Source organism: Lissotriton helveticus, chromosome 3_2 (assembly GCF_964261635.1).
Source record: "Lissotriton helveticus chromosome 3_2, aLisHel1.1, whole genome shotgun sequence".
In the NCBI taxonomy this organism is placed as follows: domain Eukaryota; kingdom Metazoa; phylum Chordata; class Amphibia; order Caudata; family Salamandridae; genus Lissotriton; species Lissotriton helveticus.
In genome coordinates this window covers 213,543,418-213,559,161 of record NC_136062.1, presented here as the reverse complement: position 1 = coordinate 213,559,161, position 15,744 = coordinate 213,543,418, and the positions used below count along the sequence as shown (strand labels likewise).

The 15,744-nt window shown below is 48.0% G+C and overlaps 1 protein-coding gene across 1 annotated transcript in view; it reads right to left on the bottom strand.

Annotated features, from left to right (window-relative positions):
* The window catches only part of CCDC33 (coiled-coil domain containing 33), a 1,331,950-nt gene that overhangs the window by 154,040 nt on the left and 1,162,166 nt on the right, over nucleotides 1-15,744 (bottom strand). The window contains exon 15 of the mRNA XM_078684539.1: nucleotides 2,455-2,650. Within this exon, the coding sequence (XP_078540665.1) occupies nucleotides 2,455-2,650 (196 nt within the window). The remainder of the gene's footprint in view (nucleotides 1-2,454; nucleotides 2,651-15,744) is intronic.

Sequence of the window (15,744 nt, the reverse complement as noted above, 5' to 3'; positions counted from 1 at the left end):
TCTGCCCCTGAGGAGTGCAGAAACACTGTGGGGCTCTGGGTGGGTGGTGTTTTAGCGAGAGAAGCACTCTGCCCCTGAGGAGTGCAGAAACACTGTGGGGCTCTGGGTGGGTGGTGTTTTAGCGAGAGAAGCTCTCTGCCCTTGAGTTGGGCAGAAACAGTGTGGGGCTCAGGGTGGTGTGTTAGTGAGTGAAGCTTCCTGCTTCTGAGGTGCGCAAATACACTATATCGTGCTCAAATTTGTTTGCTGATGTTCACAAAACGTACTGACTCGGAGGTGTGCGGAAACAACGCATGAATAAATAGTGATAAACATGGTTTGCTTCTCCTTGTACTCCATCGTTCCTTAAAAACATCCATTCCCACTCTCTCGTCATCTTGTACCTGACCTAGAGCTGCTCTGATCTCTTCGGGTGCCTCATGGACCAGGATGCAGACACTACAAACTCAGGATTTGTAGAATTTCGGCCTTCAGAAGAAGTCAGGCTATGAGGTGATAGGATCCTGAAGGCAATTTTAACTTGCACTTGTTATCGCTTAGACAAAGAGCTCCACTTGCAAACTGCGTCGAGTCCACCCACTCACACTAGGTGACGTGGGTGAGGACCCGATGATGAAGCATAACACTGGTGGTACCTGTAGGTGAGGATCCTACTAATATATCTGTGAGATGCCATGAACACGCCAATGCAACTGGGTGCAGATTCCGCACCATCTTAAGATATATTGAGAGCAGATAACTGACATCTTAGACCTTAAGAGTTCATTTCTATACAAGCTAACCCTCTCTTGTATAATTATTAGTTCTATCCTGGGAGTAAGAAGGTTTCTCATTCCCTCTGGGTTGTTTACGTGTCTCTACATCCATCACCTATCCCAGGTAGTCTGCAAGATTAAGATGGAAGGACAAAGCCTTTAGAGGGACTGGGAATCAGGAGGTCTTTGGGAACAAGCAGTGCTAAACATGAGCTGGTGGCTTCCAGTGCTCAGTACCAGCACTTAACTGTCAGTACCTGCACTTATGAAAGCTGCTACATGGCGGCGATGTTTGTATAATCGAGAGATGAGCAGAACAACAATAGTCTATTATTCAATATATATACAAAACAAGTAATACGTGCCGCTAAAGTCATTCTTACAGCTTTAGGGAACTCAAACAGTCTTATTTGTCACACTTGTAGCAGTGTGATGGTTAGTAGTTGTGTAGGTACTGTCATTGGCAGCGCTGGCAATCGCAGTGGGTGGTACAAGCTGTGGTGGTTTCCTTACAAGGGCCCAGGCACTTATTTAATAATTTTTTTACAAATCGAGCACTGGGAAAAAGAGCCTCAGGTGAATATGGTGGGACAGGGAGAACAAGAAGACCACAACAACCAAACCTTACATTAACCTCTGAGAGTATAACCCACACCCTTCAAACTAACGGACCACTTTAATGTGGTTTGGGAACGGAATTCCAAAGTGGAGGAACTCCGCATGATGTATCCCAACCGCAGGCTGATGGCTGCACAGTTTTATGAACATATTTTGAGTTTTCTAACATACCTAGTAAAAAATTGTGTTTTCAGAATGTCAGCGATCACTATATCGCAAAGTAAGTACAAATAGGTTAGTACAGATGTACTATTTTTAACTCCACATCAATTTACCTTGACAATATGTTGGTAGTCAAGTCAATCTGGACATTATATTCTTCTTGGTCGATATTAAAAACGTAATAGTGGGAGAACACCTGTTTGCACAAAGTGTCAAGAGGCAAAGCAATTGGCAAATGTATGTAAGAGGATGTGGCATAAGGGCTAGAGCACCTAACTTTGAAGATGGGGAACCAGAGTATCGGCGGGTAAGTCATTTAATCTCCCTGTGCCTAAAAATGAATGTGTCCATCTGTAATGTAACTGGTGCCTCTGATACCTTCGGGTCGAGTTTGCATTATATAAAACTAAAAAAAATAAAAAATGCTGCACTATTCGAATACTAAGTGGGATAGTGCGGGAATCTTATCCTACCTTTTTAGACCCACTGTTTTAAGCTCTAGTGCTAGACTTTGGATATTGGTGAGAGACACTCTGCCTCTGGGCTACACTCAAACGACGCACTAGAGTGTGGGGGTGGATTGTTATGCGAGACAGTCCTTTCCTGTGAGGTGTAGCAGCACACTATATTAGGTTCTGTGGCCAGCGATGAGGATTAGGGACTGGGGTGTGCAGACCAATGCATTGGGGTCTAGGCCCCGGGAGTGGTACATCCATGAGAGATGTCCCACGTTTCTAGGGGCTGGAATCCCATTTATTCTTGAAGCTGCCATTAAGAATATTTGTAGGTGTGTGTTGTTTACGTAGTACTGAGTGTATCTGGAACAGATTATGTTTTTATCAGCGAGAGGTAAACCTGACCCATCAGAGTTGTGCCTCATTTCTCTCTAGTGATCCGTTTTATACTCCAAGCTCTGTACCTATCCTGTCGGCGATCTCTGCTTTAGTCATGACGTCGATGTCTGTATCATCCAGCAGGGTGCGCCCCAGATCTTGGTGCAGGGACAGGTCACTGCGGAGCTGGCTGTTCTCTGCCTCCAAGCTGGCGACGCGCTTGCGTAGCGCGATGATGTCATCCGCCATCCTCTGCATGGCGCTGCGGTAATTTTCCAGCTCCTGTAAGAAGCAAACATTAGCCTTAGCTACAGAAGAGGTCTCAGAATATAGTGCACGTTTGTGAATTTATGACACGCATGTGTGGCAGCCACAAATACTCTCTCATTTTACTCTCCTCTCCCCCTTTATCATTCTGCTGGTCTATCATGCCCTCGCATTCTCACTTCAAAGAACATATGCCCCCTGAATATTCTTGTGTCCTTGAAAGCCTGCATGGCTCTCTCTCTCTCACTCTCTCCAATGCATCTCTCTTTCCACCTACAGCCCACAAGACATTTTTCTTCATCTAGAACAGTGTTACTCAAACCAAACCCTGGGACTGAATGCCGCCTCTTGACCTTTACATGTAGCCCCCCTGGGGAACAGCAGTATTGGCTGTTGTTTACTTGCTGGGCACTAATATTCAGAAAAGAAAATGTAAATAAATGGGCAAGCGTTTATTTGCAGGTTAACTGAAGTTATGAAGTACCTTAGGTAGTGTCCTGCACAACTTATCTTTAGGAACAGCTTAATTTTAAAAAACATCTTGCAACAAATGTGTAAAAATAGAATTATGTTTCTTCAAAATTCAAAAATGTGTATACAATTAACATGTAGAAGTGTTTTACCATACCACTGCATTGAGAGGTATTTTTTCAAGTGATAGTTTTCCAACATTAATTTAGAAACATTCATGCTTCCCCACCCTAACAACATTAGCAATAGTGAACTAAGTGGCAAGTCATTTGTCATGTGCTCTCTCTGGGTGGTCCAGGTTGCTGATCTACATGGACAACATTATAGTCAAACACAGAAGATTTTGTTCAACGCACATTCTGAACTCATGTATTTTGAGATCCTCTTATATGCCAGAATTGATCAATTGTGTAATTCAGCCACTAGCTGTACATGCTTTGCTTCCCCTATGCCCACCTTACACAATCGGAGACCTACCCGGTTCACCAACTACCACTCTGCTGGCATCAGTGCCAGTGGCGGGTCCTCCATTTGAGCAGAGGAACGTCGTCCCCCTGCTGCAAAAGCAGCAGAGGTGAAAAATAAAGCCATATCATAAGTGAATTTATTACCAATTTATTTTTCACAGCTGCTCTCAGCCCGAGCAAAGAATCCGGAAGGGGCTGGGCCACTGTTGCTGATTTACAGCAGGGGAGGAGACTGCATGGCACTTTGGCCGGCAGTCCTGCGACGGCCAGCCTAACATGAGCACTTTAAACCTCTACACCCGAGCTGTCTTAGACAGCTTGTAGTAGAGATGGCACAGGTCCCCTCTACCTAAAGGAGTGTTGAGTCAGCCCTCTCCAGCCATTCCTGGGGCTGCTCTCATGATGCTTAACATTATCAGCAGCATTTGGAGTGGTAGAGAGGAGTAGGCCGAGGCTCACACTGAGCTGGGGTTGCCAATGAGGAGAAAATTGTGTGTGCGTGGGTAAGCAAACATTTTACTGTTATTTACTTTTTTAACCCACTGACAGGCATTGTGAGAAGCTTGCACTGCCTTCAGCCTTAAGGTCAGTGCTCTCAATCATGACCCATTATATAGATATATGCAAAGCACTCTTAACGAGCCATGGCCTGGCGCTTTGTCAGCGAGATTAAAGGCTTTTATTACAGTGCCAGTCAGTGGGTTAAAACCAGGGCACAAATCCTATAAAAAGAAGTGGGGGGACTGACAATATGTAAATGACCTCATGCTGAACGTGTCCAGGTGTCTGAAAATTACACCGGACACGTTGAGCATATTTCTGTGGGGGCCAGCTTCTTGGCAGGGGGGCCGGCGTCCACCCTGTGAAAAGAGTGGATGGGATGCCATGTACTTGCGTGTACCCCCGACTCGAGCGCTGGTTAAAACATCCACTTCGCTCCAGCACCCCGCCACATCTATACATCACCACCCACAGAGGCGCAACTAGAGCCAAATTTCGGGGGGGGGGGGGCTAAGAAAAAATTTCTGGGTGGGGGAGCTGAATCTTTGAGCAACATGCAGAGTGTAGCTGCAGGGGCTCTTAAAAGGGGTGAAGCAACAGCAAGACCTCATTAACATGCAAATGGTCTTTAAAAGACCTGTGAAGTGCTCGGGTGCGCGCCCGGGAAGCAGCAGCGGTGCGTCCATTGGGGCGTGGGGGCGTAGCCCCCCCGCCCGCAGCTCCCTCGGCATCTTTTTTTTTATATTTCTTTTTATTAAAACAGAAAACATAAACATTGAAAAGAAAAATAACACAAGGCAATACAATCATAGAAGTGTCATAACGTTCGCGAGGGATGAAGTCATACAAATGAAATACAATTAGCGGAAGCATGGGAGGGGGAGGGGGGAGGGAATTTTGGAACAGGAGAAATGTTTAAACAGCAGCGGTGGAAACATCGGGTTGAGGGGGAGAAGGATCAGTCTCTAGGTCGGTAAGGGGGGGGCGTACATATCTCACCACGGTATGAGTTCCACTGGCTCCAGACCTTCCCCCATTTACGAGGCCTGCCACGTGCAACGTACACTGTCTTCTCTCTGAACATGCACCAATCCATGTTTTGCTTCCATGCCAGAACAGTGGGCAGCCTCTGGGAGCCCCATAGCTGGGCTATATCTCTTTTGGCGATCATGTTGCCCAGGGTCACCCACTGAAGCTGCGCCACATCATAATCATTCGGCTCCCATATATTCAATAAGCATCTTCTGGCTTCAGGTATCAACACAACACCCGTGACCTCACTCATAACTTCATGCACACGATTCCAATAACGCGCCACCGCCGGACACTCCCAGAGTATATGGAGAAAGGTACCTACAAGGCCACACCCGCGCCTACACATCCCGTCCAGAGAAAATCCCATGTGCACCAGGCGCGGACCAGTCACATAGACCCTGTGAAGAATTTTGAGCTGCACAAACCGAAGGCGCGCCGGGATTGCCACCTCCTTCGGCGAGGACACTGCTGCCTGCCAGTCCTCATCGTCTAGCTCCAGACCATCACTGGTCCAAACCTCTCGGAGGCGACAGAGAAGGTCAACCCTGTTATTTATCAGCTTTTTATAGATTAACAAAATCGTGCTGTCCGGGACGTACCCGTCCAGTATACGATCTTCAAGTGGGGACGCCTCCGGAATAGCGGCACCCGACGGAAAGACCGACAGCAGGGCATGCCGAACCTGCACGTAACGAAAGAACTCTGTATCATTCAGATCATACTCTACCTTTAACTCCTCAAACGTTCTGACCCTGTCTTTGGTCCACACATCATTCACCCTGCAGATACCAATCACGTCCCACTTATCGAATCCCTTCGTCTTCCATAGGGACCCCAATCTCACAGACGCATAGAGTGGGGTCGCTCGCGTCAATTTATCCCTCCAACCCAGGGCAGCTGTGGCGCGATACCATACTTGTACCGCTATCTTGGTTGGACCCGTAAGTAACCTCCCGACAGAGCCTGCGTATAGTGCCCTATTGTAGTCCCCGCCAGGTAACAACCACTTATCCATTTCGAATGCGGGATTTGGTGTAGGACCGTAAGTACAGTGATTAAATGCTCCTAACTGGGAAGCCCAGTAATAACGGCGAATGTCAGGGAGTGCAATTCCACATCGCACCACGGGAGCGTCATTTTGGCGAGGGCAATACGGGGGCGCCCTCCCCGTATCAATTGTCTCTGCAAACTTTCCACCTCCCGGAAATAGCTAGCTGGTACAGTGTCGAAAGTATTCTGTAACCCATATAAGAACCGGGGCAGCGACATCATCTTAAATAGTGCCGCCCGCCCTAGAGGAGACAGCGGGAGTATACGCCATGCCGCAACGTCAGACCTAAGGCGCTGAAGCGGGGGTAACAAATTACGTTCATAGCGGACTACGGGATCCAAGGTAATAAAGACCTCCAAATACTTAAATCCCGCCTGCACCACCTGTATAGGGCACCCACGTGGCAAAAGGGGAGAGTCGCCCGAGAAGACATAAACACAGGACTGAGACCAGTTAATGACTAGGCCGGAGTTTTTACGGAAGGAATTCAACACGTCAAACAACACTATCAACGATTTCCGAGGCGATGTGAGATACAACAGGATATCATCCGCTTATAAGGACACACAGTCCTCAAAGTCCGGGGTCCATCGAATACCCTTCATAGATGGCTCCCACCGCAGCCAGACCGCCAGGGGTTCCAAAGCGAGGGCAAAAAGAAGCGGAGACAGCGGGCAGCCCTGGCGCGTTCCCCTGCCAAGGGTGAACGGAGCGGAGACCCGACCGTTCACGACCACTTGAGCTAAAGGGTCGGTGTGCAGCAACTTCACCCAACTAATGAATACCGGGCCGAAGCCAAAATTAGCAAGGGCTGCCCAAAGGTATGGCCATTCCAGCATTTCAAACGCCATTGTGGCGTCCAAGGAGGCCAAAATGGCTGGCTCACGTAACGATGTCGCCTTCCGAGGGCGCCATGCAGGCGCCGGAGGTTCAACGCCGTATTGCGGTGTGGTATAAAACCAGATTGATCCGGGTGAACCAGGACGCCGATGACGGTTATTAAGCGGTTCGCAAGCACTTTGGCAAGGATCTTCGGCTCGGCGTTTAAGAGAGATATGGGTCTATAGGAAGTACAGCAGTCTCGCGGCTTCCCCTCCTTGTGTATTACAACAATAGACGCCAGCCTTTGATCGGGAGGGAGGGAACCCGCTTCTAGAGATTCCAAAAACATCGACCTGAGATAAGGGGCTATTGTATCCGGGCGCAGCTTGTAAAGCTCAATGGGGAGTCCACTAGGGCCCATGGCCTTTCCTGACCGCACCGAGCGGATAGCAATCGCCCCCTCCTCGACGGAAAGCGTGGCATTGAGAAGCTCCCTTTCCGGATCTGACAAGCAGGGCAACGCTATATCCCGCAGAAGTAGATGCGAGTCCTGCTCAGGTCTATCCGACTCCCTCGGCATCTTTGAACTTAAGTAAACTGAATCAGTTTACTTAAGTTCAAAGACGCCTCCGAGGGAGAGACAATGTCTGACAATCATGTCAGTCAGCATGACGTCGGACCGCCCACCCCTTCAGAGACGGAAGGGGGTGGGCGGTCTGGCGTCATGTTGACTGACATGATTGTCACCAGCAACACAAGTGCGCATGAGTGGGGATGGAGGGCGAATTTTAGCACCATGCCCATTCATGCGCACTTGTGTTTCCCTTGTTTGCGCATGCCCATTAGGAGCCCCTCGGCCTCCTAATGGGCGTGCTACGAGCGAAGATTAGCCATGTCCTAAGCCACGCTTGGCGCTGCTGGCAGCGCCAGGATTGGCTGAGGGGCTGCCAGTACACTCCAGGGCCGTTCGTGAAGGCGCCAAGTGGAGCAGCAGAGGTGGCGCAGACCGGCTAAGGTAAGTTTTCCTTGTTCTATGTTATATTTAATTCCCTGCAGGCTGCCACCCACCCCCGCGCAAACACCTACCTCCCCCCTCGCGAACCGTGACTGGTGACAGGAGCAGAGGTGGTGCAGTATCGGTCCTGGCCGGGGTGTATCAGGTTGCGTCCGGAGCAGCAGGCTACATCCGCTGCCATCCTCGCCTCAGCAGCATCACCCTCTGTAGCTTACGGGCCATGGGCATCTCCACGTCCGAAGTCCCAGCTGCTCCACGCATCCACGCAGCTCCTATTGGTCCTCTGCCTTTGCTTGCCTTCAGATAGCACCTGGACACCAATTAATGCAACATCCTGCCTGCTTTGCCGCCCAGAGCTCGCGCCGACCAACTTCACGAAAATGAGGGGTGCCACTTAATATTTGTGCATATCTTTCGGTTCCTCAGACAGCCCCCGAACCATTAGCGAAGTGCACAGTAAATCTCAGATAACTAGGCGCTAGATACCTGTGGGACCTGTCTCCAAGCAGCCTGTGAAGGGCAGTGGTGCCTTTCCACTGGTACACATCGCTATATAAAAGTAACTAAAAATTAAAAGCACTATCCGGCACTCCCGGCAGTAAGGTATATTTTATTTTAATTGTTTAATCCCCATCCGTGACCCCCCGCCTCCCTCCCGCAAGCATGACGGCCGTTGCTGGCCCCCAGTCAGAGTTGCTGCCTGTACCAGATGTTAGTTGTACCGTGTATTTCCATGTTTATGATGTGAAAAAAAATACTACGCACGTGTGCCTGGGCCTTGGACAATGCACACACTTTAGTGGTATAATGGATTGCCGGACTTTTCTCAGCAAGGTGTGGTTCGGTTAGTTTGCAAGTGTCTGCCGCGTCCACAAGTGAAGGGTCGTGAGGGACTCCCTGAAACTCTGCTATAGTCGTCTTTTGAAGGTGCTGTATTTTCACTAATTTGTTTGTTTCATACCCTCATAAATAAACATTTTTTTGGGGGACATTTTATGGCTGTGGAGAAGACTTTCGCAATCTACATTTGTGATTCCAGGGTACAGGCTTAGAAGAGGCACGAGAATGAGAGCACCAGGTAAAGCTGAAAGAATGGAAGAGAGAAAGAGTGCAGGCGCAGTGCGTCCATTGGGGCGTGGGGGCATAGCCCCCCCCGCCCGCCCGCAGCCGCCCGCTGCTCCCTCTGCGTTTCTGTTGAAAGCGCCAAGGCAGGAGAACTGACATTCCAATCATGTCAGTCAGCATGACATCACATCGCCCACCCCCTTCAGAGTCTGAAGGGGGTGGGCGGGGTAGCGTCATGTTGACTGACATGATGATGTCACCAGGGCAAGCAACACAAGTGCGCATGAGTGGGGACGGAGGGTGAATTTTTACCCGTGCCCACGCATGCGCACTTGCGTTTGCTCTTTTTTGCGCATGCCCATTAGGAGCCCTTTGGGCTCCTAATGGGCGTGCTGTGGGTGAAGAGAAACCTGTGCCCCAAGCGCCAGGATTGGCTGCGAGGGCTGCCAGTCTCCATTTGTGCCGTGAGGCGCCAAGGGGTCGGGGAACAGAGGTGGCGTGGACCCGGACCGGCAGTAACTGAGGTAAGTTTTTTTTTTTATATTTAATATTTAATTCCCCCCCCCGACAATTTTACGCTACCACTTTTCAAAGTCACCAGCCACCACTGAAAGAGTGCACTACAAAGAAATGTGAGAAGGTGCGTGTGTGCATGTGTATGAGAGGGAAAGAGAATATTGAGCAGGGAGAGATAGAAGACAGTTGTGACAGAGATATGCATAACAGAGATGAGAGGGGTAGCAAAAGAGACATGCAGGAAGGAGACAGGAAAATAAAAGGAGAAAACAAGTAAGACGGTGAGAACTAAAGGTGTCCCGTAAGATAGGTGTATTGAAATTGCAGGCTGGTGAGAGACAGCTCAGAGTGAGCATGGGCGACAAAAGAGAGAAAGAGACCTATGATAGAAAGACAAACTAGAAAGAGGCAACTGAGCCTGAGAGAGTTTGGAAGGATAGACAAATGGACAATATAGACAGCTGTCACCACACTTGAGGGGGCACCTACCTGCTCTCCACGGCTGCAGTTCCTTCGCTGGGTCCCTCACCCTCCCTCCCGCCGCCGCAGCATTTCATCCCGCGACCGCTGTGCGGAGGGGGGACTACAACCCCCAGAGCCCTTAGCGGCGGAAGCCGCCACCGAAGTTTCCGCGCCCGGAGGTGCTTGAAAAAGAGAGGACAGCCCCCTCGTCGCGGGAGCGCGCGGTCAGCGCCGGGCTAAGCCCGGGCAAAGGGCGGGCCGTCTGTGGCCGTCCATGGATGACTGGGGACGGAACGGGCTACACAGCTAACATCTTGTACTTGTTGGACTCCCCAGGACTCAAACCATCCAATAAGGTATAGTGTGTCATTCATGATCATATTGGTTTGGCCGCTACCAAAAACTCTATAGTAATCCATATGAAATATGGACAAGCATAAAGCAAACCAAAAAGAAGAAAATGAAGGGGGGTCAAACACACGCCGCTACGAACTGTGTACTTAACAGGATTGATTCTATTGACTCTATTGTCGAGGATTGTTATGATATCTTGTCTAATGAAAGAGGGCCCCCTGACCTAACGGAGTCTAGCAGGGGGGAGGGAGGATTAGAATCTGACATTCAGGAGCTAGTAACCAATCCTATTATCATCCCTGAAATGTTTCAAAAGCAGCTTAAACCTCCAGTAGCTAGGTCTGCTCAACAAAGCCAGAAACGATCTTATGGGGGGGAAAGGAAAAAAGGGCAACTAGCTGGCGCCAACCCTCCCCAAGCTGGAAAGACCAACAAAACAGCTGTAATTAATCATGACCCACTACCGTATTCAAACAGGTATATGGTATTAGCAGAGATTCAACAAGAGGGGGGAAAAGCTATTTCCAGCCACACTTCCAACACACTCCACGCTGTGGAAAAAGGACGGGGAGTGATTTGTTAAGTCCTAAAGATTGCCCAGGAACCATTAATGAGCTGGTTAAACTAGTTTTATTATTAAGGGTTGAGATTGAGGTAATGAAGTCAATGATTATTAATTTCACCTCTGTTCCAAAACCTGATGTGGGTAACCCATGGCCAAGGTTGGGGGTTCTAGTAAACAAACTACTGCCTATCCAACCAAAGCTAATCAAAGAACTCAAGTACCATTGGGAAAAAGTACTCCCCCGAGTGGTACATCACCCCAGGTCCAACACATAGACGGAGAAGCAAGAATATCAGTTACTCCTACAACTCAAACTACCAGGGCCCATGGTCCACCGAGAAAAGATAGAGTAGAAAATCAAGTTAGGTCTGATAAACAGAGGAATGCAAGGGGTTAGCTGGAGTGTCCCAGAAAAGAGATCCTAGGTTGGCGGCAGGGGTATCCCCAAAAAGTATCCCTATATGTTCTAACCAAAGGACACTAAATCCTAGTACAGCCCCCACTAGGGGTCAAGCCCTCATGAAAGGGAACTTTGTCACAAAGAAAATATTTATGACCAATGTTCCAAAGTTAGCAAGGTCGGTTGGCACTATCAGAGAAGGGGTAGACACCCTGACGAACAAGGCCATTCATTGGCTGCGTCACGTCAGAGGATGTAGCTCAGTGATAAGGGATAATATAACAAAAGTAAGGAGACTGACCCATCCCGGAGAAACCCATGATGTCATTGAATTAAGTTTGACTGCGGAGTATTTAGCAGAGAATCTGTTCCAGCTAGAATTTAGATCTTCCTCGCCTAGCCAAACAGGAATCCAACTGAGGAAGCTGCCCCCTTTCCCTTTTCGGAACGCTTTAAATGTACCCTTAGGTGCAAATGGGCACAGGCCCAGTAGCAAATGATTGACTGCCATCCATTGAGCCAGGGATGGCGACTCTGAGTATCCAGGAACCTCGAGATAGTGAGCCTATTTCAAATTGTAGTGGGTGCCAGGGGATAGATATTGTGGAACGAACAGGGGTAAATTTAAATTCAGTAACTGATACTGTGCACAGTGTTCCTGTGGGGATGGCGGCTAATGATCCAATCATGGCCCAAAACATGGGATGTGAGCAACAAAGGGTAAATAGCACAAGCACATTAACCCTAGCTACCACTGGATCTCTGAGGGACTACAGGGGGGGCGGGGTGGGATATTATCTTGGAACCTGGCAGGATTGGGCCCTAAAGTACTTTCCCCGGAATGGGTTTCTTTTGTAAATAGTATCTGTCTCTTTCAAGAGACCTGGGCCTGTGAGCCCCAGTTTCTCCGGGGTTTCTTGAACTTTTTCGTGCCCGCACTCAAGGGACCCATGGGTCGGCCAAAAGGGGGATAACCATTTGGCTACGCCAAGCACTTTTCGACACAGTGGTAGAACTTCCAACTAATAATAGGGACATACAGTTGATTAGGCTAACATTGGGCTCCCTAGGCATCGTGGACACTTATAATCTGTATAATAGAGAGTCCGGTGGAGAGAAATCCCAGGTTCTGGTAGCCCTTGACCAACTGATTGGTTCTCAGCCATGTGAGAACAATATAATAATTGCTGGTGATTTAAACATGATCTTCGAGCCCCTCACAGTAGGTGACTGGTACATGGGGTAAGAAGAGGGCTCCCAGTGGGGGATCCCTAAATTGGATTTAAAACCAATAGACAGATGGTCAGATAGCATAATCCAGCTAAATGCAATATGCAATGAAAGGGGACTTAGAGCATTAAACGGAAGAACACCGAGCGATGGTCATGGAGAAAACACCTTTGATAATGGTCGTTCAAAAAGCAGAATAGATTATATTATCTGTAACATGGCAATTTGGCATTTAATAAAAGATATGTAGGTTGTTTCCAGGCAGGAAAAGACCTGAGAGACATCACCAACCTGCACGAAGGCTTCTTTGGGAATATAAAGGACCATTTTTTCAAGGTAGCTGCCAAAAACAAAAGTAAACATAATTGTCAAAAGAGGGTGGGATGGTAAAACAAAGCTTGTAGATCTGCAAGAAAAGCTTTGGGAACAGCAATAAAAAGAAGAGACCCTATTGCTGTCAGGGTAGCAAGACAGGATTACATAAAATGTATCCATATAGCAAAGAAACAATGGGATGAGGAATTCTGGCAAGACCTCAAATTTAGCCAGTGTTGCTAGGGACTCTAAACTCTTTTGGAGTATTGTCAAGTGGGGGAAAGGAGGTCACCCTGACCCACCCACAAACCATGTAACGCAGAAAATGTGGGTTGAGTTCTTTGGCCCCCAATACGCATGTTGTCCTGAGGACAAAAGCAGAGAAATTATGAAACATAATCTATATTCAGTTGCCCCTTTTAGTTTTAATGACTCAGTAGTGGCACTTGACTCTGTTTCGAGGTGGAAAGCACCGGGACCTGATGGGGTCCCCGTGGATGTTTTTCTTCACGACAAAAAGCACTGGGGACTCTATATAGCAAGGCTGGCCAACGCCGTGGCACTTTGGGCACCAGTGCCTAAGTCTTGGCTAGGTACTGTTATAATCCCGGTGTTCAAGAAAGGCGATAAATCACAGCCTGGGAATTATAGGCCTATTAGCCTGCTAGATACAATTCAAAAGGTGATTGGAAAAATGACCCTAGAGAAATATTGGCCTGGTAGAAGAAAAACACATTTTGACCCCCGGATTTCGCAAATTAACTAGTACCATAGACCAGATATTCAGATTTACATTTTTATATTGGAAGACGGTAGTGCTAGGAAAAGGTAGCATCTATGCAGCGTTTATAGATCTACGTGCTGCATTCGATCTAGTCCCTAGATCCCAGATGTGGAAAGTGCTAAGCGAGATGGGTATGCCGGCAGAGATCCTAACACTTGTGATGAGGTTGCATGAGTCAAATTATGCAAAAATCCAGTGGGGGGGTCACGGCCAAGTAACCTCAGAGTTCCCGGTAGAGCGTGTGGTGCGCCAAGGCTGTGCCATGGCCCTCACGCTCTTCTCATTGTACATCAATGGGGTAGTAGAGCGTATGTTGCTGGGTAAAGTAGACGCTTCTAGTCTGGCTGGAGTGAAAACCCAATCCTACTATTCGCAGATGATACGCTCATTATGTCCAAAACCCCCAGTGGATTACAGAGAGCCCTGAAAATCTTTGAGGATTTCTGTGTCAATCGGGGGTTGGAAGTCAATGTCACAAAAACAAAGCTGATGGCATTTAACCCCCACCATAGCTTTAGAGGAAACTTCTTTATGGATGGCCAAAAAGTGGAAATGGTATCGGACTTTGTCTACCTAGGTATCCATGTGTCAAAAGGAGAAAAATGGGGGAAGCATATAGAAATGGCGGCACTAAAACTCTGCCAAAACACGGGAGCTATATGCCGGGAGTTCAGGAAGTCTTTGACCAAGCCTGTACAACCAGCATTGCAAGTATATGAGGCGCAAGCTCTAAGTTCGGCCCTTTATGGTGCCGAAATATGGGCTTATGACAAGCTGACATCCATAACGCTTGTGGAAAATACATTTCTTCGTGACCTTGCTGGCCTCCCTAAAAGTACCCCAATGCAACCGCTGCGTTATGATCTAGGCAGGAAAGCCCTCCCAGATATGGCTAGACTACGACCCATCTTATATAGGCGACGTATCTGGGTTACTCCTGAACTTATTCATTATGCTTTGGGATTTCTGGATGTCATTAAAACCGATACATTTCACAAGATCACTTGGCTTAAAGAACTCCACAAAGAACTGATATTAATGGGCATGCAGGGGTTGTGGGAGAACCCAGAGACAGCCCAGTTCCCATCCAAAGACATTTTAAAAGAAAGGTACTGGGCAATGGTTGCCTACCGGAACTGGAATGATGTTGATCCCTCTACTATGGAGGGCCGCTTCTTGGAAATAAAAGTTTCTCCTAGCTTAGAGCAGTATTGGGACATCATCACTAAGCCGGAGGATAGGAAGCTCTACTTCCAACTTAGAGCAGGGTCACTCCCTTTAAGATCATTAACCGGTAGATGGGGCAAAGGCAATTCTGATTTATGCCCGGTGTGTAAAAGCGAAAGAGAGACCATTGCCCATCTTCTTTTTGTTTGTAGGGCCTATTTAACCCCCCGACGTGTATGGCTAAAGCGATGTGCAAATTGTTAGGCACAAAGGACAGCAAGGTGGCCTTAAGAATAATTTGCACTAACACCTTGCCGGTTACTACAGTCGCGGTCGCCAAATACTTGTGGTGGTCATTGGCTATTAGAAGGAGATTCGTGGAGGGCTAGACCCCAATCTTAAACTGTGTGCTCGGGGGTATTGAATGCAATGATGGATAATTTTAACGTTTTTTTTTTTTATTCTAGTCAGTATGCTTCTTCATAAATATTTCCTTTTAATTGTATATATGATGAATTTCGTGATTTGTAAATACATTTTATTAATTAATTCATCTGTTTTTATGCTGTATGCTTTTTTGAGTTTTTATCTCGAATAAAGCAAATTTGACTGACTGACTGACTGGTGAGAGAGAGGTGCTTTTTCAAATTTGCTTGAAAATGCACCATTAGAACCCCCTGTAGGTTGGTAAAGTACGACAAGAATTTTACGCCTCGCCACTTTCAAATGTCACTAGCCGCCCCTGCTGGGAAGTGTTGCATCCCGGGTTGCAACTTGCCACACACGACGGAGTGGAAGGGGGCGGGGGGGCTGAAGCCCTTTCAGTCCAATGGGTGCTGCGCGCCTGACCGCCCGCCACAGTCGGGGCGACCCTCAGTCACACCAAAGA